General features: G+C 58.7%; 1 protein-coding gene across 1 annotated transcript; it reads left to right on the forward strand.

Annotated features, from left to right (window-relative positions):
- Window positions 1–5,036: 5,036 nt before the first annotated feature.
- On the forward strand, window positions 5,037–24,750 carry TOLLIP (toll interacting protein). Its single transcript, XM_026482889.4, has 6 exons — window positions 5,037–5,223; window positions 15,554–15,703; window positions 17,474–17,656; window positions 18,627–18,779; window positions 19,372–19,462; window positions 22,259–24,750. Exons 1-6 carry the CDS (start codon window positions 5,191–5,193, stop codon window positions 22,471–22,473), a joined length of 825 nt encoding a protein of 274 aa, XP_026338674.1. The 5' UTR covers window positions 5,037–5,190; the 3' UTR covers window positions 22,474–24,750.
- The last annotated feature ends 1,685 nt before the right edge of the window (window positions 24,751–26,435 follow it).

The following is a 26,435-nucleotide window of genomic DNA, read 5'->3' on the forward strand; positions in this document are numbered from 1 at the left end:
TTTATTTAATGACGTTGACTTTTTCCCCTTGTTTTCTGCTTACTTAGAATTTACTTATTTTGCTCTTCTTTTTCTCATGTCTGAAGGTGAATGCTGAGGTCAGTGACTTCAGACCTTCCTTCTTTTCTAATGCAGACATGAATTTCCCCATCTGCCACGTTAGCTGCACCCACAAAACGTACTGTGCCGAGTTTTTTTTTTTTTAAAGATTTTATTTATTTATTCGACAGAGATAGAGACAGCCAGCGAGAGAGGGAACACAAGCAGGGGGAGTGGGAGAGGAAGAAGCAGGCTCATAGCAGAAGAGCCTGATGTGGGGCTCGATCCCATAACGCCGGGATCACGCCCTGAGCCGAAGGCAGATGCTTAACCGCTGTGCCACCCAGGCACCCCTGTGCCAAGTTTTTCATCTTCACTGAGATCAAAATACTAATTTTCCTTTTAATTTCTTCTTTGATTACATGGGCTAGTTATTGCGTTTCCAAATAATAGGGGCATTTTCTAGATATGTTTTTATTGATTTCTAATGCAATTCTATTTTGTCCAGAGAATATAATTTGTATGATTTGAATCTTTTAGACCATTTTCTGGCCCAAAATATTGTCTACGTTGGAAGATGTTCAGTGTGCCCTTAAAAATATGTATTTTACTGTTGTTGGAGCTTTCTGGAAGTGCTGATCAGATGAAGTTTGGCAGCGTTGTTGGGGTCACGTGTGCCCTCCCTGAGCTCCTGTGTGTCCTTCTGAGCGTCGAAGGGAGGGTTGAGGTCCGTCATGTTCTGTTCCAATTGTTCTAAGCTCTTTAACTGGACGTGTGAACTCTTAGGGTTCTTACGTCCCCTTGACATGTTTACCCCTTTCTCATTTTAAGGCGACCCACTTTATCCCTGGTGGTATAAGGCAGACCCTGCCCGGTGGTCCACTCAGCGTCCTGTCGGTCATGTGAATTTTTGCTCTGACTGGTGCGGATAGGATCCAGTCCAGACCCTGGGTGGGCTAGTGGTATTACTCTGTAGTTCTGACACGCAGTTTTGCCCCAGGCTTGGACACTCTTATCCCACGTGTTTGCTGACCCATCTTCAGCCGAAGACCCCACCAGATGAGCCACAGACACCATTGCTCTTTCTCTGTGTGGCTCCCCTCTCTGCACCTGACCCTGCCGGTTCCAAGTCTCCTCTCCTCGGTCACCCTCCCTGCCCAGCAGCCTCCAAACCCTCTGCAGGCGGCGAGCAGGGGTGGTCCTTGGGCTCGCCCCTTGTTTCCTGTCTCACGGGAATGCTGCCTTGGCGCCCTGATGGTAGCAGAGTCCTGAAAACTGCTGCCTAAAATACTCGTGTGGATTTTAAAAATGCACCTGCGTTGTTCCGCGGACATCCACGTCATTGTTTCTCGCTATCGCACAGCGTTCTGTGGCGTGTATCTGTCTCATTGGGTTTGTTCGTTCCTCTAAAGGCGGAGGACGAGGCTGCCCACTTCTGCCACACAAACAGCCATGCAGCAAACAGCCTGGACGCATTCCCTTGTGGATCAGCGTGCCCGTTTCCAGAAGTATCCCCAGGAGATGGTTCGCCGGCTCCGCTTACTAAGCACGGCTGCACTACGTTCTCAGAGAGCGTCCAGCAGTCTGTCCTCCAACCCGTGCCACAAGAGCTTCCCATCACAGTCCTCGCCTGGACCTCCCTGTTTTACTCTTCTGATGAACGTCAAGTGGTGTCTCATGGTCATGTTATGTCCCTCATTATTGGCGAGTTTGGGCCCCTCCATACACCTGGCAGAGCTTTGACTCGCCAGCTCAAGCCTGTTCCTTTACCTGTCTGGTCTCCTTTTCCGTTTTACAGGATTTTGTGACTTGCGGAAAGTATCTGTACATCGTAGGTACGAGTTACTTGTTGGAGGTAGACATTGTAAACACCTGCACCCTTGACTTCTTACCCCATCTGTAACGCAGATAAGAAAGGTGTGCCCTCCGTAGGACCATTGTGCGGACTCGTGAGATGGTACACATCAGGCGTGCAGAACAGTACCCTGCACAGACTAAACACTCAAAGTGTGGTTATTATTTCTCAAGAATCCCACCCAAGACACCCAGAAAGCCCATCTGGGGCTCCTGGGCACATTGGGTGCCCCACGAATACTGAGACCCAAGTGTACCATTGAAAGCCGGACACAGAAAGGCCAGGGAGGGTGGGACTCCTGTGACAACATGGAAATGGCCTGGGAGCAGTGATCCCATGGGCAGTGACACCACTCAGGTGATGCACGAGGCCGAGGCACTGTGAGCCATCAGTCGGGGCAACCAGTGTTTGTGTTACAGCTCCCTTTACAGCCTGTGCTCACCACGGAAATACAGTTGGCCTCTAATTCTGCCAAAGGCGTGTTCTCGGCGCCGCTCCATGCCCCCTGACCGCCCTGCTCTGCTCATGAAAGCCCTGTGATGACGGCTCATTATTCCATCTAACGCCCCACTCTAGGTTTGAAAACCCCCTCTCTGGCCCGCCTCACTCTCTTTTTTCCACCTGCTGGATCCCTGTGCCCTTCTCAGGGACATTTGGTCCATGCCCCGATTCAGGCTGCTGAACACCTTGCCCTCACACTGGGTTTACCAAGTAGCTCCCCTCCCATTATAAGGGCCACCTCCCAAGTCCTGGACTCCTACTCACGTCTTTCCAGATGGATCAGAGCGGAGGTGACAGTTCATGTTCATTTTATCCTTTCCAAACATAACGTAGGTGTAGGATCCATCAAGTATCTATTGGATCAATTCCATCCCAGCCAGGAATTGCTCTTTCGTTTGGTGTAAAGTAGGGGTCCAATTTAAATTTTCCCCCAAGTACAGCCAATTGTTTTAGTACTTTTTGGAAAAAATTTTCCTTTCCCAACTGCTCAGACAGGCCGGCACACTTGTAAATCACTTCCATACTCTGTCCCACTGGTGAATCTGTCTGTCCCCATACCAACACACCATAACCTCGATTGCTAGGTTTATACTATGGTGACATCTCCCAGGACAGTTCCTCTCCATCTCTGCCTCCTTCTCTTCCTTCTTCTAGAATGTTCCAGCTATTAGTCAGTCTGTGTTCTTCCATACACATTTAGAATCAGTTTGCTAAATTTCTTTTAAAAAGCACTTCTGGGATTTTAATGAGAATTTCTTTTGTAGGGCCATTTGGGGAAGGATTGACCTATTTCTGATATTGAGCATTCCCATCCATGAATATGGTATGTCGTTCTCAATGCATTCAGGTCCTCTTTAATGTCTTTCAATGAAGTTTTATAACTTTTCCTTAACGATCTTTAGAAGGTTTCATTTCTGTTTTGTTCTATAGAACCGTACCTTCCGACAAGCGCTGATATTTAGATGAGTGTGTAAGACCGTCTCCACCTGCGCCAGATTCACCCTCCACCTTCCTCTGACTTTTTTTGTGCTCCGGTGAGGGGACGTCTACAAACTGGTCACCTGGCTGGGTTAATGGAGACACCTGGAAACCAGAGTGTGTTTGTGTGTGTGTGGGGGGGGGGTTGGAGTATTTATTTCCCCAGGCCCCTCTCCCAGGCCTCGGGTTCAGCAGGGGCTTCATTCCTCTGGGTAGGCTACGCCTTCTGCTGAGTGAGCCTCTTTCCCTGCTCACTGCTCCACTTAACTCTGCCCTTCCTTGTAATTCGTCCATTTATTAGAATTCCTCCAATTACCTTTGTGAGCGTGCCATCTGTTTCTTGCTGGGACCCTGACTGATACAGTAATTGCCACCACAAGTGCCCCCAGAAAACAGACTCTCAAAATAGGACTCCAGGATTGAGCTGCTCATCTCTTTGAGGAGCACGTGGTTAAATCCTTGCCAGGGGGAAGTTGAGCACTAGGGATGCGAGTCATGCGCCGGCATCCCAATTCTTCAGGTTATCACCAGTGCTGCCATGGGACATAGGCAAGCAGGGGGCAAATAGATGGGTAGTCAAGCGGCCGGACTCCCAAGTGCTCTGGCAATGATGGTGACTACACAGACAGCAGCGGGCTGGCCACTTGTGACAGCCTGGGGAGTGTGCACAGAGGGAAAGGACGCGGGTCTTGCGTGTGGGGCCGCCACCCCCAGCAAGTTGGGATTATGAGTGATTGCCGCCAAGAGATGACGCACCACGGGAGACTGGGGTTCTGTAGGTGATCATGCAGGTTTAAGGAAGCGGGGTTCTCTTCTGATCGGATGCTGTTGGGGGGGGCCCACACAGTTCTAAGATGAGGCTCCCTAATTATTCTCGTCTGGATGGAGAGGTCAGGGGAGGCTAAGAGCTGCAGCCTAGGAGCCCTGCAGCAGACTCGGGCCCGGGGGCGCGGGGGAGCTGCCAACCGTGGTGGCCGGGGGGTGGGGGAGGCAGGGGGGCCGCCCGTCGTGGCCGGGGCGTGGGGGGCCCGGGGGATGGGGGGGGCCGCCCGTCGTGGCGGGGGTGGGGTGGGTGCCGCACGCGGGGAGGAGCGGGGGCCGCGGCGGCGGGGGCGCCGGAACAGAAGCGACCGTCCTGGCCCCGGGGGCGTTTCGTGTGTGCGCTCGCAGGACACTGCAGGGGCCTCAGGGATGCCGGGCCGCGCCTGGGGGTCGCGAGTGGCCGTGCGACCTTCGCGGCCCGTGGACCAGCCCTCGCGCGACAGGGGGCCCCGCCGACGGACCTGCGACGGCCCGACTCCCGCGCTCACACATCTGTGTGCAAAGGCTCCCGCGCCCCAAGGACCTGGAGCAGCTGCAGGGCTACGCCATCGCTTTGCCTCCGAGATGGGAACCCCGGGGTCGCCCGCCCCAGGCCCCCGCCGCCCCTCTGCTCCGCGGCCGCAGCACCACGCCCCGCACGGCGGGGGGAGGGGAGCGGGAGCGGGGGAAGTGTCTGCCGGCCACGTGACCGGCGCTGGCCGTCCGCTGGCGAGCATGCGCGTACGGCCAGCTCGGGAGCCATTTCGCGGGGCCGCGGCCCGGGGAGAGTGACTGCGCAGGCGCCCGCCGGGAGCGCGCGTGCGTGCGGCGTCGGAAGGGGCGGGGCGGGCGGGGCGCCTGCGCAGTGAGCGGCGCGGGGGCGGGGCCAGACGTCAGCTGACCGAGGCGGTGGCGGCGGCGGCCTTCCTGGGACAGTAGTCGGCGTTGCAGGCTCCGGCGCCGAGAGTCGTGAGCGCGTCCGCTCCCGGTGGTCGAGGCGGGGGCCGCGTAACACCATGGCGACCACCGTCAGCACGCAGCGCGGGCCGGTAAGGTTGCGGGCGGGCGGCGGGCGTGGGCTCCGGAGCCTCCGGGGAGGGCCCGACGGCTGGCTCCGGGCGGGGCGGCGGCGCGGCGGGGCCCCGGACGGAGGAGGCCCCGCACCCCGGGTGGGTTCCCCGGATCGAGGAGGGTCCCATGTGCCCGGGATGGTCCTCACATGGAGCAGCCCCCCCAAGTGTCTCTGTATAGCGGAGGACCCTGAACCCCAGATGGTCCGTACTTCTCCCGGCAGAGTAAGGCGCATTAGCCCAGCTGCGTCCCCAGTTAGGGGCCACCTGTCACACCGTCAGTTTTTTCATTTGCAAATGAGAGGGCGGGAACCGAGGACCTGGGAGTGCCCTTCCCAGTTTTCTCTCGGAGGGCTCCTGTGTGGTCCCCAGCACTGGAAAGCGAGTGTAGACTGGCTCAGGGTGGCGCGGGGGTAAGGTGGCCCCCCAGCAGCCCATTCAGACTGCTTCAGGGGCAACACTGAAGTCAACAAACCTGAAGTTTTTATCGACAGCGGCTCGAGATGCACAGCAGGGGAGCGTTTTGGTCCTTTTGAGCCGGAAAAAAGGTTCCTCTGCTGTGATCTCCAAGTCCGCTGCTGACGGGGAGCTCCCAGTTCCCAGGGCTTCTCAGCCTTCACGCTGGAAGTGCAGGGACCTTGTGAGCGCACTGGAGGAAGATCTTTTCACAGAATGCTTTCTCTGAGGTGGCAAGGAAGACCCAGGTTTTGTCAGAACTCCCCTTTGGGCACAGGTGCTCTTTCTGAGAGCTTTGAAGGGGACCTGACCCACAGTTCCTGTCGGACTGGGGTGTGGGGAGGTCCCGGAGCCAGTGGGGAGCGTTCTGGACAACAACTGTGGCTTCCATCGCTCCGTCTTCGCAGCGAATTACAGTGGGTTTGCTGCCAGCGGTTTCTTAGGTTTATGCAACTGGCCGGATCGGAGAGTAAGGGAACCAGACTAGCGGCTCCTGTTTGTCCTCCCACACCCCCGCCCAGGAGCAGTGGGCTTAATGGTCCGGCAGGACAGCCCCCTCCCTGGCCTGTCATGTGTCCTCAGCCTCCTGGGAACCCAGTGCCCTTGTGCGGGACTTCCCTGGTGGTGTGGGACTGAGAGTAAACACGCACAGAGCTGGGTGCAGTGTCTGGTGTGAAGGGAGCACTCCACAGAGCTCAGCTCATTCCGTTACCAGGGGAACACTCAGTTCTGTGACAGCATAAAGCTGAAGCCCCTACACTCGGGAGCGAGGGAGCGGAAGCGTCCAAGAGTGTTCACCCACGTGGGCCCCGTGCTGTCCCAGTGCTGCCAGTCTGTCTCACTCCGTATGGTGTTTCCTGGCACGGGTGACAGTGCTGCGGCCTTACATGTGTGGGTGGGTGTGCAGTACCTGCGCGGCAGGCGTGTTTTAGGGGTGCCCTCCATGACCCGTACACACGTAGTAATGTCAGGTCTGGGCCGGAGCTGCTGGGGGCTCCAGGAAGGTGTTGTCTGTGGCTGGGGTCTTGAGTGCCAGCGCCGGACATGTGACTTCTTCCTCAACCAGTGTTATTGGTCATGGTATCTGGGTCAGCACATTATGGTGAACACCCAGGTGTGGTGCCCGCTGTCAGGATCTTACAGTGCAGCATGGGAGACAGCCCGTGAGCTGGTGAGCTGCGTGCTCAGAGGTGTGGGCTTTCTTTCTTTTCTTTCTTTTTTTTTTTTTTTAAGATTTTATTTATTTGAGAAAGAGAAGAGCATGCAAGCAGGGGAGGAGCAGAGGGAGAGAGACAAGCAGACTCTGTACTGAGCACCAGGTCTGAGGGGCTTGATCCCATGACCCCGGGATCATGACCTGAGCTGAAACCAAGAGTCAGATGCTCAACCGACTGAGCCTGCCAGGTGCCCCAGAGCTGTGGGTCTTAACTCAAGACTTAGATGTGAAGGTGGCCTGTCACGGGCTGTGGTTGAGGTGGGTAAGGTTTTTGGGGGGAGGTGGCGCCTAACCTGACACTTGAAGGAGGAGGGGGTGTGGCTGGGGTTGGCCTGTGGGGAGGGGCTAGGGCTGGAGCGCAGGTGGGCCTGGAGGAAGAGAGGGTGGGCGGGCTGCTGCAAGGCCAGAGAGGGTGGGTGCCTGTGCCAGTGCGAGCAGCAGGCATGGCCAGGGTGCTTTTCCAGATGAAAGGCCTGCAGGCAGGATTGGGTGCTTGAGTTTTATCTGGTCACTACAGTGTTAATTTTTTTAGAAAGCTTTTTGCCTGGCACACAGCCTCTTCAGTGCCCCCTGCTCCCCTCTGGGCTCAGCAGTCCTGGTAAGGACTGTGTTGCAGTTGTTCAAGTTTGGTGGGCCTCCTCCTATAGCCAGGGTGCCCCGACTCAACTGGGCGCTGGGTGCTGTGTGGGCACAGGACGAGGCGGGGTGCTCAGCCATCCCAGCAGGTGGTGGTGAAGGGGCATTGGGCGGGGCTCAGGTGCTGGGTGGTGGGTGGCTGGGCAGCTCTCTTGAGCATTAGCCTGGAGCCTGTGGGCCGCATCCCTTTGCAGGGCACACGTCTCCACCGGGGCTCCAGGGAGCCCAGAACCTGGACTTATATGCGTGTGGGCTGTACTCTGAAGTCTGACCACCGCCTCCCACTCGACACAGAAGAGTGGCAGGCAGCGTCCTTGGGGCGTGAAGGAGGAAGGGGAGTCTGCCTGGTAGGGGAGACGGGCTGTTTCCTGTGTCCTTGTGCTCAGAAGCCTGAGGCACTGGGGGAGGTGGGCCGAGGGTGGGGCAGTGCTGGCTGCTCCCCTCGGTGGGGCTCAGATGGCTCTCAGGCATCTGTGTCTTCAGGCTAGTTCCTTTCCTGAATCGCCACTGAGCCGTGCCCCAGGCCTGTGCTGTTGCCCCCACTTTGCACGTTGCTAGTATTCTTGTGACAACATCCTTTTTCTGTCCAGTCCACAGACCGTTCAGAAGCACCTGATGGGCCTCTGCCTTCCTTGTTAGAACTCAGGGAGTTTGTAGGACACGCTGCTTTAAACCACGTGGTGCCTGTCAGCCTGTGGGGATGGCAGTCGAGGCTCAGTCAGAGGCAGCGGGAGCCTTTCCAGCCTCCCTCACAGATGTGTGGGTGGGCCCCCCGAGCTCAGGCTGACCAAGACCGCTCCATCCTCCTCTTGGACATGCTGGTGGTCAGTGGGTTCAGGACGAGTGCAGAGCCCTCCTCCTCATGGTGCCTTTTCAGAGCCTCCTGACCCCACCTGGTCTGCTGGGCGACACTCGGGTGACCTGAGGCCATCCAGGTCCTCGTCAGCCTTGTTGACGATGACTGTTTTTGACAGATGACGTAGTAAGAACCTTCTTTTTGTGTATAAATATAGATGGATGTATAAACATACAGATAAATACGAATAAGTGGTAAACGTAAATAATAACGTCCAGGTATTGGTAATTATTACTCGATCAGTGACTTCTTTAGGGACGGCAAAGGGTGATATTTGTATTTTATGGCTTGTTCTCTGTTTCTTAACTGGGACTGTTTGCAAAGATGGCTTTGCAAGATAGCCTGCTGTCTGCTTGTCCAGAAAGGCAGCTGTGCAGGAGAGGTCAGGAAGTGCTCAGCTCTTGCCCGTCGATTTCCAGTACTGGGAGGGAAGACTTGGCTTTCTCTTTAGGCTTGCGTGTGGCAGTGTTTCCTTTCTCAGGCCCTGCAGTGAGCCCGTGGGCTTCACGCACACACCCTGCCCGCCGTGGCCTGCCCGCTCGCCCTGCTGGCTGGCCCGGGTCTGCCCCACTGGCAGAGAGCCCCAGCCTCTCCCTCGGGCCTCTCCGAGCTGAGTGCGGGTATTTCCAGGGTTGGCACTGCTGCACGTTCTGTCCGTCAGATCCTTTCGGGGTGCGGTGGCCTCTCCGGTGCACGGAGCCTTTTTTACTTGGTCTGACGCTAGTGTGGGAATATCTGCTTTGTGTTTGTGTCTTCGTTCTTTGACGACACGTCTTTCTGTCTAAGGTTGGTTTATCGTCAGCAGCATGTTGTTAGATCTTTAAAAAGTCAGATCTAAGAAGCATCTTTGTCTCTTAGCTGGAACACGTTAAGTAATTGTATGTAGTCGCGCACACACGTTTCCTTCCGCCGTTGTCTTCTGTGCTCGTATTTGCCCCTTTCTGTTTCCGAGTCTTTCCCTGCATTCTTTGGGGCGATTAAATAGTTTCTCAAATTCAGCTCTTCGTTCTGTCCTGGTCTGGAAAATGCACGGACTTCCATTCTCTTGGTGGTTGTGGTAGCGACTGTGCCGTGCGGACTCAGTGTCAGGTCAGCCGCTGTGTTTGCACTCCTCCTGACGGCTGTGTGGTCTTGGGGGCCCTTCCCAGCCCGGGCGCTGCACCCTTCCCTGCCCCTCACACCGGGGGACCAGTGTGCTTTTGCTTTCAGTTTGTCTTTTCGAGTTTGCTTTGGTGTCAGACTCTCCCAGTCTCTCTGTCCGGGAGCGCCCCTCTCCAACTCCTTTTTGCTCGCGTGGTGCTCGTGTGACCGCCGTCCCCGCCCTGCACGCGAGGATCTTACTGCGCCGTGTTTGTCCTGCGGTTGACACTCCTGCCCCTTCCCAGCTCCGCGTCTCTTGCATTACCCACGCCCTCGTCGCCCCCCTTCTGGGTCACCACTGCTGTCCCTGACTGACAGCTCCCTCGTGGGCCGGCTGCTGAGCCTCGGCGGCCTCGCGTGTAAACCTCTCTCACGTTTGTACGAGGTTGGACTGAGTCCGTGTGTGTGGAGCGCTTGTCCCAGTGGCCTGTGGGAAGTACCTGAACAGGTGAACTGCTGGGCCGAGGACTTAGTTTTCATTTCTCCAGAAACCAGGCTCTTCCTCGTGGCCGTCTTTGCCTGCAGTTCCGCGCGTACCATTTGCCGTTCCGCATGCCCTCTCCCGTTCTGCTTCAACACCCGCAGGGCAGTGGGAGCTGGGGGGCTGGTAGCTCGGGGCTGTAGCCCCCAGAAGGGCGGCTGGGTCGGTTGATGGCAGCAAGGCCCCTGGAGGCTCTGGGGACCGCAGGCGGTGATGCGCCGCGGCGGAGGGCGCTCGAGCAGGGCACGGCAGCAGCTCTTCTCAGGTGTTCGGAAGCTCCCCCGGGTGAGTTCTCGGGCCCTCTGGAAACGGCCACTCCCCGTGGGCCAGGTGACAGCAGCCTCTCCTTGCTCTGAGGCCCTGTCTCCACTTGGACCTCCTTCCACCAGCTCCTCCTCCTCTTTTCTGTGTGTCCTCTCTCTCTCAGGGACCCTGGCTTCTGGTCCCCAACACGACAGTGACTCCCTGCCTCCTGCCAGCCTGCTCCCTGAACAGCAGATCCATGTGTTCTGCTGCTCTTTGCCCTGGGCTGCTCCAGATGTCACAGACGGAGCAGGCCCTTCCTTCCCTCAGACCCCTCCACGGCCTTTGCCTCCATCCCATTTGAAGTGGCCGCACCCTGCGGGCGCTCCGGCCAGAGTGCCAGGGTGCTCCCCTCAGCAGTCGTGTCTGGTTCACAGCCTGTGCCCCGCCCCCACACCGCCTCTCTCGCCGGACTGGCCCACCGGCTGTCACAGCCTGCAGTCAGGGGCCAGGGGAGCCAGACGGGAGGCCCGGCGCGCCCGGCTCCTTGGCTTGTACAGCGAGGATTCTGTCAGCAGCCAGGCTGGAGATCAGAGCCGCCCCTCACGCAGTCCCTTGGGGAACAGGCCATTCCTCCTGGGCAGATGGTGAGCCCGCTGAGCTGTGGCCCCGGTCACTCTAGGGGCAGGTGTGCCCTTGCAGGGCCTTCAGCAGGGCGGGCCCCTGTGACGCCAGGGAGCTTCGGGGCTCGTGGCCCACCAGATACCATCCCCAGGGTTGACGCTCCTTGTGCTGTGAGCTGCTGACTTCACCGCCTGGCCCTCAGGCCCTCTACAGCTCGTGGCCACGTGGGCTTCTGTGTGTCTCTTGTCCCTTTTGGCTGTGGTTCCAGTGCGAGCGATGTGGACCGAGAGCCGAGTGATTAGCTGTGGACCAAGGAGGCACTTGTGTTGGGACCGGGGTGGGGGCTCCGGAGCCCTGAGCACCTGCGCTCTCACGGGTGACGCCGGCCCCAGAAGGCAGGGCAGGTCCCCAGACGAGGCAGAGCGACCGGAAGGCATCACGGTAGCTAGCGGTCTGCCCTGGGCTCCTGCTCCTCACGGCAGCGTTTCGTTGGGCGTCACGTGGCCTTTGATTTGGTGGGGGACACGGACACGAGAGCTCTGCCTTGTGGCCGCCGTTCTCTTGTTAGTTTGTGTGCCACAGGAGGGCTCCACCCCATCACTATGTCAGGGCGCCGAAAAGAACAGGAGGTTAAAAGTATTTTCACGTATCAAACAAAAGTTAAAAGTTCGCTAAAAATATTTTCTAAGAAAATTTTCAAGGTGTTTTACTGGAAAAATAACAGCTGAATGAATTTTTAAATTCTTGATTACGTTGGTACTGTATTTATATAAATTGCTGATTCGTGTGCATAATTTGACACATTGTAATTTATAGGTAAATACATTGAAGGTTGCTCAAGAAATACAGTTACAAAGCGTTAATTGGTCTTCAGTTTTTAACCTAACTTTTAACTTAAAAACTTTATTACTTTTTCTTTTAAAGATTTTATTTATTAGAGAGTGCGTGCGTGCAGACGCGCACAGTTTGGAGGGCAGAGGGAGACGCAGGGAGCCCGATGTGGGGCTCGACCCCAGGACCCCGAGATTGTGACCTGAGCCACAGGCAGGCGCTTCACCGACTGAGCCACCCAGGCGCCCCTAAAAGCTTGAGTGTAGCCCTGCGTTAGCTGAAAAGTGCTGTTTGTATGCAGAGCACGGGTCGGTACAGGCCGCGGACTGACAGACACTGTCTGCAGACTGTGCAGGGCAGCGAGGAGAGATGGGGAAGACGCTGCTTGCAGGGACAGTGACAACAGGCCCAGAGGGCCACCTGCCCCGGCTGGTGCGCGGCTGACAGTCCGTTCTGGACTCAGCATATCCATGTTGTAAGCATGAGCCAAATGACAGTTTAAGATGTCCATTATTTATCTATGATCAAGATTAATCATTCTCTCTACTCTCCGGTCTTTGAGCCAGGATAAAGCTTGCATTTTGATGTGACCGTTCAGACGTTTCCTTCGTCATCATATGGGAAAAGCATAGTTCAGGGTTAGCCCTGAACTTGTCTGCGTCAGTAATGCAAGTGCTCACGACCACCTGCCCCGGCTGGTCTGTGAAGCGGTTGGGTTCGTGTCGGCGCCCGGACCCGTCTGTACCGTCCGACGCGTGGACTGGTTTTGTCAGCAGTGCTGACCTCAGGTGTGGGACTCTGCTCACGCGGACGGGCTCTCCCACGGTTGGAGCAGCGGGCAGACCTGTCTGGTGGCTCCTGGGCCAGCGGGGTGCTGCTTGCATAACCAAGAGCTTAGTATTTCGTAAGAAGCGAAGCGCTGTTTCCTCCTTTATTTTTTAGTTAAGTTGACATTTTTTCTGACAGACTTCACGTTAGCGTTCCAGGACGGCTGTAAACGGCACAGAGAGCCCCAGCGTATTTGCACCTTGTGTGAGGTCCTCAGGGTGCGTCTGTCACAATCAGAGACCTATCTATGGTGCGTGACTGCTCGGTCCAGGCTTTATTTGGATTCCCCTTGTTTGCCTCACTGTCCCTCTGTCCTCAGGTTCCTGCCCAGACCCCACGTGGCATGGAGCTGCCACAGACCCTCAGTGGCCTGCTGTCTGGGACCAAGGACCTTGGCCATCTGAGGACTGCCAGTCAGGGATTTTGTAGCCTGTCCCTCAAGTGGCAAGAAGCCCCCAGGGCATGGTGTCCTCCTCACGGCTTTTCAGGAACCTCGCATCCACCGATGTGTCAGTGCTGGCGCTGGCCAGGGGACTCGACTTCTGTCCCTTCCCGTGCTCTGTTTGCACTGTTAATTTATGTCATAAAAATCCTCGTTTCATGTTTATGGGTTTATAGTTAAAACCTACTTGAAAAAGAACACTAGATGCTTGACCTATTTTTTTTTTCAAGATTTACTTATAGGAGACTGCACACGCAAGAGCAGGGGGAAGGGCAGAGGGAGAGAGACAATCTCAAGCAGACTCCCCGCTGAGCAAGGAGCCCATCACGGGGCTCAATCCCAGGACCCTGAGATCATGACCTGAGCCGAAATCAAGAGTCATACTTTCAACCAAATGAACCACCCAGGTGCCCTGATCTCTCACCTTTTGATACAGTTTTATTCCTCCCCCTCCATTAAAAAGGAGTGTATTCTCCTTAAAGAAACCCAGATGAGTATAGTAGAAAGGAAATGTGGTTCCGCAAGTTCCATTCTGGTGATGGGATGATGGGAAATAGAAATAATGGTCCCCTTGCCTGAGCACTCCATGTCACCACTGTCACTGCAGACACGTGCGTGGCCATCCCCACCCCGGTGTGCCCCCCAAGGGCATGGCCCGTTCCCTGCTGGATTCTCAGAGCTGTAGTATGTGGTATGGGGTGTGCGGTTATTTTTCAGAATAAATGAGAATTTGGTCTGTGTGCACTCTTCTTTTGAATGTGGTTAGCATGAGTCTGTGTCTGCCAGATTGCAATCGCGGGAGCAGGCAGGGCTTGCCATGGCCCCTGCAGGCAGACGCTGGGAGGCCCGTGGCCGGTTGGCAAGGCAGCATCCGGCCCCGTGTCTGCTGGGAAGAGCTCTGGCTGGGAGTGTGGTTCCCGTTTGCCCGCAGCAACTGGCAATTGACCTTGGTCTGATAGCCACCAGGCCAGCTGCAGCATCTCCGCTGTCCAGGAGGGCGCGCAGCCTTCTTTCCAGGGCAAGCCCTGGGCCCTGCTGGTGAGCTGTGTGGCACTCCTGGGGAAGGGTGCCTGCGAGACCCCTTGGGAGGCAGTGCCCTCCTCACCTGGCAACCCTGGGCCTCCCGGGTGCTGCTGCTTCCCTCCATCTGTAATGAGCACTCGGGGCCCCTGCGGGCCCACCGGGCCTGTTCGCTCCTGATGTGAGCTGTGAGATGCTATCCTCACTAGGCGCCTGAGAGGGCCTGGTGTGGGGTACGGCCAGGAGGAGGGTGCTCTTACTTTGCAGAGAGAAGCAGTTGGAGCGCCAGGTTGACAAGTGCCGACCGAAGTGGGAGTGGCCGGGGAGAGCTCCCGAGCCCAGGGTCTTGAGTGGGTTTCCATCGGTTTTGGCGCCTGGTTTGGATGATCTCCAGGCCTGAGGTGGGGACACAGAGGACAGAAACCTAGACCTTACGAGGGCTGTTTGAAATGAAACAGCACAAGGCGCCTGGGGAGAAATGCTTTCCCAGTGGTGACTGTGAGCTCAGCGGGTGCGGAACCTTCTGGAATCCTGCGGGATCCGTGTCATCTGGAAGTCCAGAACCCCAGCAATAGAGGCCTTAGGATATTTGGCGCATGGACATCTGAAGTGGTCCCTAGTGGCCGCTGTCGGTAAATGCAGTTTGCCACAACTCACTGAGAGGCCTGGGGGTTTTCCTTCCTTGGAGTGGCCAAGGAGGACCTGGGACCCCTGCAGGCAGCACCGGGCCCTGCACTGTAGCTCTGCTGCTCCCTCCCCTGGGGATCTGTGGCCCTGGGGCTGCGCCAGCTGTCTGTTTATCTGGGCAGTCCTTACACTGTGACCCTCTACACCTTGAACCACCCTGCCTGGGAGAGAGCAGAGTGCAGGCTGTCCGGATGTCGAACACCCGGCGGGGTCTTGCTCTGCTCATCTCTGCAGGCGAAGCCTCGGCCGGGGCCACTGCCACGTGTGGCGGCCAACTCCTGCATTAGCCGCTGCCTCTTCCTGGAAGACTGGCTTCTGGGAACCCATGGGGTCTCTGCGCAGTCCACCACTCGACGTGTCCCCAGCCCCATCTCTGTGAGGCCAGGCAGCCATGCGGACAAGGGGTTCGGCAAGAGGCAGAAGGGGGAGGTGTTTGGGGCTTCATGGTATCTTCTGGGCTGTTGGGCGTTTTCTGTACAGCCAGAAATCCAAGCTTCCGATGTCATCTCACTGCTTGGTTTGACCAGGGCCTTGCAGCTCACAGGCCTAGCTTGTCCCAGCAGCTGCAGGGAAAGCCAATCGCGGACACGTAGGCACAGGGCGTGTGACACCTGAACACGGCCCGAGAGACTGTCAAGGAGCCACTTTGAGCTTGAGAACCTGCTGTCAGTGGCCGGAGCGTGGGCCCGGGGTGCGTTTTCGTGTGTGCTAAGAGAGAGGGCTCCTTGCCGGGGGGCAGCCTGGTGGTTCAAGGCACTCGGGCTGGAGACCCTCGATCCCGTGGGCCCCTCGCTTTGTAGATGGAGTGGTTGAGCTCCCGCCCCACTAACGCATGTGCTCTCCCCGAAGGTGTACGTCGGCGAGCTCCCGCAGGACTTCCTCCGCATCACACCCACGGCCGCGCAGCAGCAGGTGCAGCTGGACGCACAGGCGGCCCAGCAGCTGCAGTACGGAGGGGCGGTGGGCACAGTGGGCCGCCTGAGCATCACCGTGGTACAGGTGGGTGTCGGCCCCCCCGGGGTCTGCTGGGGGAAGGGGGCGGCCCCGCGTGCGAGCTGGTGTGTGGGCTGCGGCTGCTTCCACATTTTGTGTGGACAGGTACTTTTTCTGATTAATTTTTCTTGAAACACGAAAAACGATGTAAGTGAAAGATACTGATTACCCTGGCTTCTACCAGAAATAGCAAAAATAACTCGTGAGCGATGCCTGTGTTTGTGTGGGTGCCGGACACTGCTCCTTCACGCGGACGCCTCTCCCAGCCCCCACGGCTGCGGGGAAGGTGGGGGCCTGAAGGGAAGCCCCGGCAGCTGAACGGACCCCAAAGAAATCCAAAGGCACAGTTAGGATCTAAAGTGGTTTTGGTCACCACAGCTTTCTGTAAAACCAAGAGGAAAGGGGAGTCACTGGGAGGCAGACAGAGTCACAGTCGGGCCTCTCAAATCCTGTGGGTTTTAAGGGGACTGCATCCCAGACACCTGGCCACACTCTCGGGGCTTATGAGGTCACCTCAGATGCTCACATGTTTCCGAAAGTCCGCCCTTCATGTGCCCACACGAGCAGCTGGTCTGCACCCTCCACACCATCCTCCCAGCTCCATTTTGCCTGCCTGGCCCCTGGGAGTGGCCCGTGGCTTCCCACTTCCTTTGTGATAAGCCTTTCCACCGCAGTCTGCAGGGGCCCCACCATGCTTCTTAGCCTCCCTCGCCGGGTGTGTCCCTGGTGGTTCCCGCCCATGGAGCACCCCATGGTTGTGCCCATGGCTTGCCTCTCCCCTCCCTGCCTCCACACCCAGGCCAGCCCTCCGCTCAGCTGCAGATGGAAGCGTCCACGCCACGGCCCATGGGGCCTCTTTCTGGGTTTCCAGTAGGTGTATCGTCTGCTTCTTTGTGTGTGGGGTGCCGGTGATTCACGTGGTCCGAACAGGGTTGGTTTGGTTTGGCCTCATTGGGGTTTTACCTTGCGTCTCCGTGACGGCTGACGGCGTGGAGCCATCATGTTTCTCCTGTGGGTCTTCGCCCACGTTCCACTGGGCTGTGTTCTCGTCACTGAGCTTTGAGAGGCTCCTCCCTTGGGCGTGGCGCTCCGTCACACCCGCGCCTGCCCATGCGCCCCTCTTGGTGGATGCGCGCAGGCCTGGCGTTGCCGGTGCCAGTGGGCAGCAGTGCGCTGCGCTCCTCCTGTCCTGGGCTGTGGTGGCGCTGTCATACCCAGGTGTCTGTGTGGTTTTCAGTCTCATATTCCGGTGTGTGATCCGCTTGGAAGGATGTTTGCTAGTGGACACCCTGGGCAGCCAGAGCCTTCCCTCTTCATCAGTCCCCATGCTTTCTTCCCCTGTGAAGGCAGCCTGTCTGGCTGAAGGTTAGGCTCCTTGGGACTCGTGACCCACGGCGGCAGACAGAACAGAAAGGGGAGCCAGGCGGTGGCTGGACTAGGTGCCCTGAACTCGTGAGCCCGTTGGTCCAGGCTGGCTCTCGAGCCCCATGTTCTGTGTAGCTCTTGGGTCTGGCCCAGGACAGCCTGCCTGTGACCCCCCCCCCCGCAGCCTTTTCTGAGGTGACACTGGAGAAGACCCGCCCCGTGTGGTGCAGTGGCTCCCTCGACCTGAACAGTGACCTTCTGCACCTGGTGCCCAGGATCACCGTTGTGGCCACATCCTGTTCCCTGGCAAACGCCAGGATTGATGAGTTGAAGGGGGAGGACAGCTCAGGTGAGCCTGTGTCTTTCCCTCTGACAGCGGCTGCTCATTCGGTAACGTTGGCTGTATTTCAGGCCAAGTTGGCGAAGAACTACGGCATGACCCGCATGGACCCATACTGCCGACTGCGCCTGGGCTACGCGGTGTACGAGACGCCCACCGCCCACAACGGCGCCAAGAATCCTCGCTGGAATAAAGTCATCCAGTGCACGGTGCCCCCGGGCGTGGACTCCTTCTACCTGGAGATCTTCGACGAGGTGAGAGGGCCGCCCACCCGTCACGGGCCCCGTGGGTGCAGGCCGCGTGGCCGCACCACAACGACAGCTGCCCTGCCGCTGAGGCTGTCTGGGAGCTGCAGGCGTGCCCAGACACAGAGCATGTCATTGCTTCATGACAGGTGTCCTGTGCTGGTGTCCCCAGCGGCAGTGAAAAGTACACAGTCCCATGCACATCCCCTCATTAGTTACATTCGGAAACAGCATCACCAGGAACAGGGACAACGTGCACTCTCAGGAGACAGTGTGGACTGTACCCCCTTCCCCAGGCCTCAAACATATCCCCAAACTAAAGGCACAACAGAGGCCGGCTCTCACAACCAGGCTGGATGTAAAGTGGGTCCGACCCCACGCTGGATGGAATGGGGTTCTTGGGGGAGTTGCCAGCCCCCCAAGTGTCCCTGGGAGTGTCAGCTAGGTGACACTGGTCCTTTGAGCCTGGTCCTCTGAGCCTGGTCCTTTGAGCACCTGTGTGGGGCGGCCCAGCCAGGGAGCTTCAGGGTCTTGGTTGGCAGGATGAGAGGCCAGAAGGCTGGCGCTTGGGCAGCAGGGCCTAGAGGCGGCCCCCGCACTCTCTTTCCTTCCAGGTTCCTCTCTCCTACACCTCCTCTCCCTTTGCTCAGCACAGGGGTGTAGAAGGGAGGGCCTGCTTAGCAGGGAGTGGGCCTCCTGCCCTCTATCCATGCTGCCCAGTAGGCCGTGGACTTGGAAGGGATCTTGAGAGGGTGGGCAGAGGCCAGACCACGCCTGTACAGATGCCGATGGAGGCCCTCCTGGCTTCATGGAGACCAGGGAGCAGGGCCAGACCGTAGGGTGGGAGTTGGGGGAGGACTCTTGGAGGAGGTGGGGAGGGTTCCTCAGGGTGGGAGTGGTGGGTGGGGCCTCAGGGCAGGAGGTGGGGCCTTGAGTGGCCGCGGCACCTGTGCCCCCCCCCGCCCCGTGTCTCCCTCAGCGGGCCTTCTCCATGGACGACCGCATCGCCTGGACACACGTCACCATTCCCGAGTCCCTGAGGCAGGGCAAGGTGGAGGACGAGTGGTACAGCCTGAGTGGCCGGCAGGGCGACGACAAGGAGGGCATGATCAACCTGGTCATGTCCTACACGGTGAGGGCGGGGTGGGGGGGGCGGGCTGAGCGGCAGCTGCATGGTAGGGAGGGGTCTCAGGACCACACGGAGTTTAAGGGAGCAGCTGCTAGCCCTCTGGCCCTCAGGTCCCCTGGCTCATGCCAGGTCCATGGTCTGCAGCCTGCTGCTGTTGGGGCCGGTGGGAGTCTGGGACCTTTGTGTCACCAAGGTGGTGGCAGTGTCCCTGCTATTTTAACTGCCTGGAGGAAGTTTCCTGCAGGTGTCCCACCCCGACGGAGTTTTGTTCCCCCTCTTTAGTCCTGGACTGTTTGAAAGCAGGTGCCAACATCAGCGTGATTTTACTCCTAAGTGTTTCATTATGTAACCAGTGTTTTCACGTGGACACGTAACCCCGACTGTTAACTGAGCGGGTAGTGTTCTAGTTGGGAAGCGTTACAGGTGTGGGTCCTGAAAGTACTCATCTGCTTCCCGGGACCACGTTCCCTTCTGATCCCGTGTCAGTCGGCCTTGGCTCTGTGACAGGGCCTTCCACCAGGGCAGTGTTGGGGTGCCCATTACCGTGTGTGCTGTGTTCTCCTGTGACCCCGTGATCGTCTTCTGTGTGTTCCAGTCGCTGCCAGCCACCGTGATGGTGCCACCTCAGCCCGTGGTCCTGATGCCCACCGTGTACCAGCAGGGCGTCGGCTACGTGCCCATCACAGGTGTGTGCCGCTCCCCTCCCCGGCGCGGTCCTCAGGGGCTCGCAGAGCAGCGTGGAGGCTAAGTCTGGTCTGCGTGTGACTCATAGGGACCTTGCCAAACACGAGGGTCCAGTCTTAGCATTGAATTTTTTATACGTCTGTAGGATATAGAATTTTTTCTACCAGACTGTTGGCGAGTTGAACTTTTATGGAGGTGCAGAAACATAATCTCTGAATGAGCTAGCATGTGAGTTATCGTCGGGAAAGGTCCTGCCCTGTGGGGTGAAGTGAGCTGTGTGCCCTGACGTCCCTGTTCTGTCATGTTTATTCGTCTTTGTCAAGTAGCCGTTTGTGGCAGCACTTGGGTTGGTTTCGTGCCTTTGAATTTTCAGACGTTAACGTTAGCCATTGGTTTACTTCTGCCCTGGCTGCGACGGTAACTGGACTCAACCGGCCCCTGCCGCAAACGGCCATGACACCGTGCAGAGTGGAGGAGGCGGGAACTGTGTTTGGGCATCAGTAGACAGGCCCTGCAGGACTGTGATCCCCGAGAGAAGGGATGCGGAGGAGCCCCCGGGCCTTGTGGTCTCTGCCTGGGGGGCGGGGGCCATTTGCTGCCTCGGGGCTGGGGTGACATGGGATGCCATGGGGTTTGCACCCAGCCAGCGAAGAGAGGCTGCCTCATGGCGCAGTTGCGGCTGGTGCCAGGCCAGGGTGTCGTCTTGGGCTGACCTTTACCCCGGAGCCTAGACACAGCCCCACAAGGAAGGGGGTGGGGCTGGGAGGCTGCACCCGCCTCCAGGGTGCCCACACGTGTTCAGGACTTGAGGGGAGAGCCGTGGACTCCAGTTTCCACAGGGTGCCGTCCAGCAGACAAGGGGGAAAGGGTGAGCCCTGGTCAGACAATGAGTAGTAGGAGGTGGCCCCGGTGACCCAGGAGCTCCAGAGCAGCCAGGATGCGCCCACAGAATTACAGAACGTCTTCCTAAGTGGGAAGAGGGAACCTCAGGAGAGACCTGGAAACTTGGGAAAACCGAGGGGACGTTCTTCGCCCGGGAAGCACAGCGAATGGGGAGGACACTCCCTCTTGCTGGAGCCGGCCAGCAGCTGGGCACCTCCCTGGCCTCAGGGGGGCTCTCCTCCTGGGCTCTCCGTGGGGCCCCTGCCTGCCCCTTCCCTGCAGCCATTGCACGGTCTGTGTGAGACCCTGGTCTGACCACCCACCTTGGAGGTTTGAGGAGGGACAGGCGCCTTACGGGGTTCACTGAAGGGGCGAGTGCCCTGGGGCAGCTTAAAGCAGCAGGAAGGTCTGCTGTCCCTTCTGGAGGCTGAAGTCCAGAATCAGTGTGTGTGGGGCCACGCTCCCTAGAGGCTGAGGCAGAGCTGCCCCTTCTGCTGCATGGCCCAGCCTTGGCCCCCACAGCCCCCAGGGCCAGGCTCTCCTGGGGGGTGTGTGCCTGTGGCCCAGGCACCCCTTTCATCAGGACCGTGCTCCGGACGGCCTGGCTCTCCCCCGGTTTCCAGACGAGGTCTCACTCACACATCTTTCGGGGGCACACCGCAGCCACAGCGTCACGGCACCAGAATGTGTTGGGGTAACAGAAGGTCCACTCTCCCAGGAGACGTGTTTTTCTGGTTCCTTAGCTCTTTTGTAAATGCCTTTAAAGTTTGTCCTAAAATGTGTGTTCTGGGAAAGGCTAGACTTCTGCATAAATGGAGATTTTGAACTTCTCTTTTGATGGACATTTGTAAGCTTTGGGACAGTCACCTACTTGCAGGAAGTGACCAAGGAGAGGAAGGAGCTTCTGCCTGGACCTCGAGGCCGAGCCGCCTGCCGGCTCCTACGAACAGGGACTTGCGCCCGCTGCCTGTGTCTGCACGGGGCTTGTGCTTCAGTCTTCTCCGCTGAGAGTAGCTTAGGTCCCTAATCTTGTCGAGGGGTGTGCGGACGTGTGTGTGTGTGCGTGCGCGTGTGCACGCGTGTGACCTGCAGTGTGTGCTGTCCTGTGGGCATGCACGTGATCTGCAGTATCGGGCTGTGTGTGCGTGCCTGAGTGTGTGTGTGTGTGTGTCATGCGCATACACACGTGTGATGTGGGGGGTGTGTCTGCGGACCCTGCTTCCGTGGAGGGGGCCTGCCAAGCAGGTGCTGCCCTCCAACAGGTGGGTGTCCCACAGGGGAGTTAACCCTGGGGTGGGGGTGAGAGCCTTTGCGAAGTGTGCGGAGGGATCTGTCTGTGCTGAGTAGTGCGTGGGCGGTGTGGAGGCCGTGCCCACCGGATGGCGAAAGGCGCCGCCTGGTGCGGGAGAGCCTTCGTGCTGCTGTTCTGCCCCGTGATTCCACCCACCCTGCAGACGGTCAGCTGGAGAGTTGGGCTCTTGGCGTCTCACCACCTTGGCCCGTGATAGGAAATGCTCCGGGTGCGCGCCTCATCGGGTTTCACGTGCTTGTTGGCATTGGAGGGACTCATCTGGGACACGGCCTGCCCCGCAGTCGCCAGCTCATGTGAGACGGTTAGGGCCTCCCGTCCCGTGTGCTGTTCCTTCTCTGACGGAGAATCGTTTTATGGCCTTCGGTCAGTGAACATTGGCCTCTGTGGTGTCATCCGGGAGTTTGACGGGACCACAGCACGAGCAGCTCGTGTGTGCTCTAAGCTGGCAGCGTGGAGTGTGCACCCGCTGGGGAGGGGGGCTGCAGGCAGTGGACTTGTGCGTGGGGCTGCGGGCAGGGGGTGCACGTCTTTGCTCGCAGGGCCAGCGCTCAGCGTAGGCGCTGGTGCTGCCACGTGTTCCCCAGACTGTGTCCTGTGCTTGCAGGTGTGCCGGCGGTGTGCAGCCCCGGCGTGGTGCCCGTGGCCCTGCCCCCAGCAGCCGTGAGCGCCCCGCCCCGCTGCAGCGAGGAGGACCTGAGAGCCATCCAGGACATGTTCCCCAACATGGACCGGGAGGTGATCCGCTCCGTGCTGGAAGCCCAGCGAGGGGACAGGGACGCAGCCATCAACTCCCTGCTCCAGATGGGCGAGGAGTCCTAGAGCCCCGGCCACCCCGTGGCCTCGGCCGTCCTGACCTGCCAGCCCGGCCCCTCCCCTCATTCCCGTGAAGGAGCCCCGTGTAGCCTTTTCTCGGACGTCTGTAGTCCAGTCCTCACCCTCGTGTGGGATGCATGTGGGTTGTTGGTCCCTGGCCACTGAGCGCCACCATACTCAGGCGTGGGTGTGGGTGGCTCTCCTCCTGGCCTCGCTGGGAGCAGAGCGGGCACGTGGGCCGTGTCCCGTGTACGCACACTCGCCCTCCCGCCGCTTGGGGACGTGTCTTCAAGTGCCGTGTGCTTGTCCTCCGCACGCTGTCCCAAGAATGCTCTCTACGAGCACCTGCCTCTGCCAGCGCTTTAGAAAGTGTCGCCGTCCTCCTGGTTTGATTAATGGCATGCAGTTATTTTACTTAACCGGGATAGACCTATTATTTCAGGCACATAGAACATTAACAGCTCATGTGGGGTTATTTTTACAACTATCAAATTAAAATTCACGTCCTCGTGTGTGGTTCTGGGCTGCTCGCCAGTGTCCCGGGCGGGCGGACTTCCGTGTTGCCCAGCGGCAGGGTCCACACGGACGCAGCACACACCGGATCCGGCGTGCACTGAGCCCGGCAGCCCGCCTGTCCCCAGCTGCAGTCTCTGGTCAGGGCCATCCTGGGCCCCGGGGACCCCGTGATGCCTTTGCCCGCAGTGTCTCATGCCAGCTTCGTGGGGTGTGACTCCGAGGGGTTGCCACTCCTCTCTCTGACCAGCTTGGACAGCACCTTAGAACGGGGGTAAGAGGTGGCAGGTCCAGTACTTTGTGTTTGTTTATTAAAGGGTATTTAGGAACCGCTGACTTACTACTGACGTTAATTTAAGTGAACGCTGTGGCAGTCCCGTGGTGAAAGCAGCAGCAGTCCGGTGAACGTCCAAGTCTTCCCGGGACGCAGGAGGTGTGTGTGCTGCACTGTGGGCTGCGTGGCGGCCGTGGCCACTGGACTGGAACAAGTGGGGGGAAACCTCGTGAAAATCAGCCACGTGAGAGGTCTTGAGTGCTGCTTGCAGCCCGCACGTGATCCACTTGCCTTTGCGGAGGGGGTCTTTCCGCTGTGGGGTGATGGGCCCTGACGACGTGACCCCGCGAGGGGTCAGCTTGAGGGTGGACTCCCATTCTGCCTTCCCCCTGCACGGTGGGGGGGTTCCCGTCGGCTGGAGGGTGCTGCTGCCGGCAGGCACGGGTCGGCCAGGGAGCTGTGCACAAGAGGCTGAAGGAGCCGTGCCAGCGGCGCGGTGACCGCACCGGCCAGGCTTCTTCGGGAGGACTCGCTGCCAGTCGGTGGGCGCCGACCGCTTGCTTGGACGCATGAGCCCTGCTTTCTCGTGGAGCGTGAGTTCCTGGTTCAGACAGTTTGTGGCCATGCAGCACATTTCTTCCCAAACCGGTGAAAGTGTCGGGCAGGCAGCTCTCTCCTGTGGGGGCGACCTGCTCGGGCACGCAGCGCAGGACCCCAGGTCCCAGAGGCCCCAGTGCCGCTTCCCACCTCCCCATTGCTGGGACGTCTGGTTGCATGGGGGACATGCTCCTTAGGACAGGCAGAGAACCCTGCAAGCAGCCGCGGTGAGCTCACTCACGGGGCCTCGGTTGGCAGGAGAGGGACTCTAACCCTGTCACTTGTGCTCCCCTTCCTCATGAACGCCGTGACATCAGAGAGAGCCCACACTCTGCAGGGCCTTCCCTGGTTGTGTTAGGCTCTTCTTCTTCACGCCCTGCCGTCCTGCTTACGGGCTTGTGGCCTGTGGCAGCCTGCTGCTCCGGTTGGGGCGGGGGGACACATTGCAGTTCCTCTGAAGCAGGCCTGGGACAGGCCGATGACATGGTTGCAGCGTGGCCACTACGGACTCCGCGAGCCGGGGCGGCTGCTGGTGTCTGGGGCCCCATGCACAGCCAGGTGGCAGACCCTGGGGCCTCCGTGAGCTGGTCGTTGGCCTTTCCTCCAGATACAGCCCCCCCCACGCTGTCAGCGAGGACGGAACGTTGGTGTGTGCCGGGGATTCCTCCCGCCTCCCCTTCAGCGTCCCGGAGGCACCCCTCCCCTCACCGACCGGCTCTGGCGGCAGCTCTGCGCGCTGGTGGGAATGATTCTCAGAGCTCTGTGTTTCTGATGCTTCTGTCGGGGTCCAGTGTCCGGATTTATCTTTGATTGTAAAGTATATTTTTGCTTTTCAGCCTTCTAATTTAATACATGATATCTATAAAAGTAGAGAATTAAACTTCTCCAATGAAACTTTACCATTTTTGTTCCCGAGTGGTTTTTAATTTAGCTCAGGATGCGTTTACTCGCCAGCAAACTAGGTGCATGGTCGTCCGAGTGAAGGTGAAATCTAATGGCTGGGTTTGGAACATTAACCTGAAATACTTATACCAAGCGTGAAGTTTTGTTTTTCGATTAAAATGACGGGGAGAGAGGCGCCTGGGTGGCTCAGTCGGTTACTCCTCTGCCTTCGGCTGAGGTCAGGACCATCCCGGGGTCCCGGATCGAGTCCTGCATCGGGCTCCCTGCTGGGCGGGGATCCTGCTTCTCCCTCTCTCTCCTCCTCCCTCTGTGCGCTCGCTCGCTCTCTCTTTCAGGTAAGTAAAATAATTTAAGAAGCGACAGAAGGCTCAGGGCCGCTGGCGTGATTCCGTTGTCCGTGCGTTCGCAGCGCTTCTCAGGCCGTTGCTGCCTGGGAGCGGGGCCGGAGCGCGGGGCCAGGGGACGGAGGGAGTGCAGCATCCTGCATGATGTACCGGGCTCCCGCTGTACACGCGTGCCCAAGGGCTGCGGGGACGGGTGTCGTGGCTCGGAGCCAGCAGGGGAGGGGAGTCAGCCCACAGGGGAGGCGGCGGTGTGCCCCCACCGTGGGGTTCTGCAGAGTGTCTCCGCGCGGCTTGCTGTCTCTCGCTGTGAATGTCTGTTTTTTTTAATAAGGTTTTATTTATTTTTGCGAGAGAGAGAGGGGGGACAAGCAGGGGGAAAGGTGGAGGGAGAAGCAGGCTTCCCGCCCAGCAGGGACCCTGACGTGGGGCTTGATCCCAGGACCCTGGAGATCATGACCTGAGCCAAAGGCAGACACTAACTGACTGAGCCACCAGGCACCCTCACCATGAATGTGTTTTACCCAAAGCAGCAGAAGAAGGAGTGTGTGCTCGTGCCCAATGTGAGGAAGCAAGGAGCGCTCCTGTTCTGAAACTGCAGACAAAATACCCAGACTGCCGGGGAGCCTGAGCTCCGTGGGCACACTGAGCTCCAAGGAGTTCCCCAGGCAGGTGAGTGGGCTGCATGGAGCGTCAGCACGGTGGGGTGGCGGTCATCTGTCTGCTTAGCAGACAGCACGTTCCCAAACGTGCACGCGGCAGGCACCCAGTCGTGTTTGGAGGTACTAAGGTCCGGGGTGTGCGGGTGTGAGCCAACCTGGGTCCGTTCCAACAGCCTGACGGCTGTTCTGAAGTCTTCTGACGAGGGACTGGCATCCAGCTTGCTGCAAGGGCGAGCTTGAGGGAAAGCGCCCGTCGCAGAGGACGTGACAGGAGACGGCCGGAAGCCACAGTGGCCCAGGAAGCCCCGCGGGGAGAAAGCCGCCCCGGGTTGGTGGAAGCCAAGGCACGTTCTTCCTAGAGGGACAGGGTGTTGGCTCGGCCTCTGAAGACTCGCGCGCACGCGGCCTCGGGCGTGCTTGGGGCAGGCGTCCACGCAAGCAGGGAGCAGCCACGAGCAAGGCTCAGCAGGAGCATCCACAGAACCAGACCTCAGGGGCCGCGGTGTCGGACTCCACCGAGCGCCACGCGGGAACTTACAATGTGAAAACAGGACAAAACACAGAGTGCGAGCAGAGATGGGACGGAGCCCGACAGCTTCTGGCAGTGGAGACGCAGCCACGGAGCGGGCCTCTGAACGGACAGGTCGGTGGCAGACTGGGCACTGCCCAGGAGACCGT

The sequence above is a fragment of the Ursus arctos genome, unplaced genomic scaffold (assembly GCF_023065955.2).
Source record: "Ursus arctos isolate Adak ecotype North America unplaced genomic scaffold, UrsArc2.0 scaffold_23, whole genome shotgun sequence".
NCBI lineage: Eukaryota > Metazoa > Chordata > Mammalia > Carnivora > Ursidae > Ursus > Ursus arctos.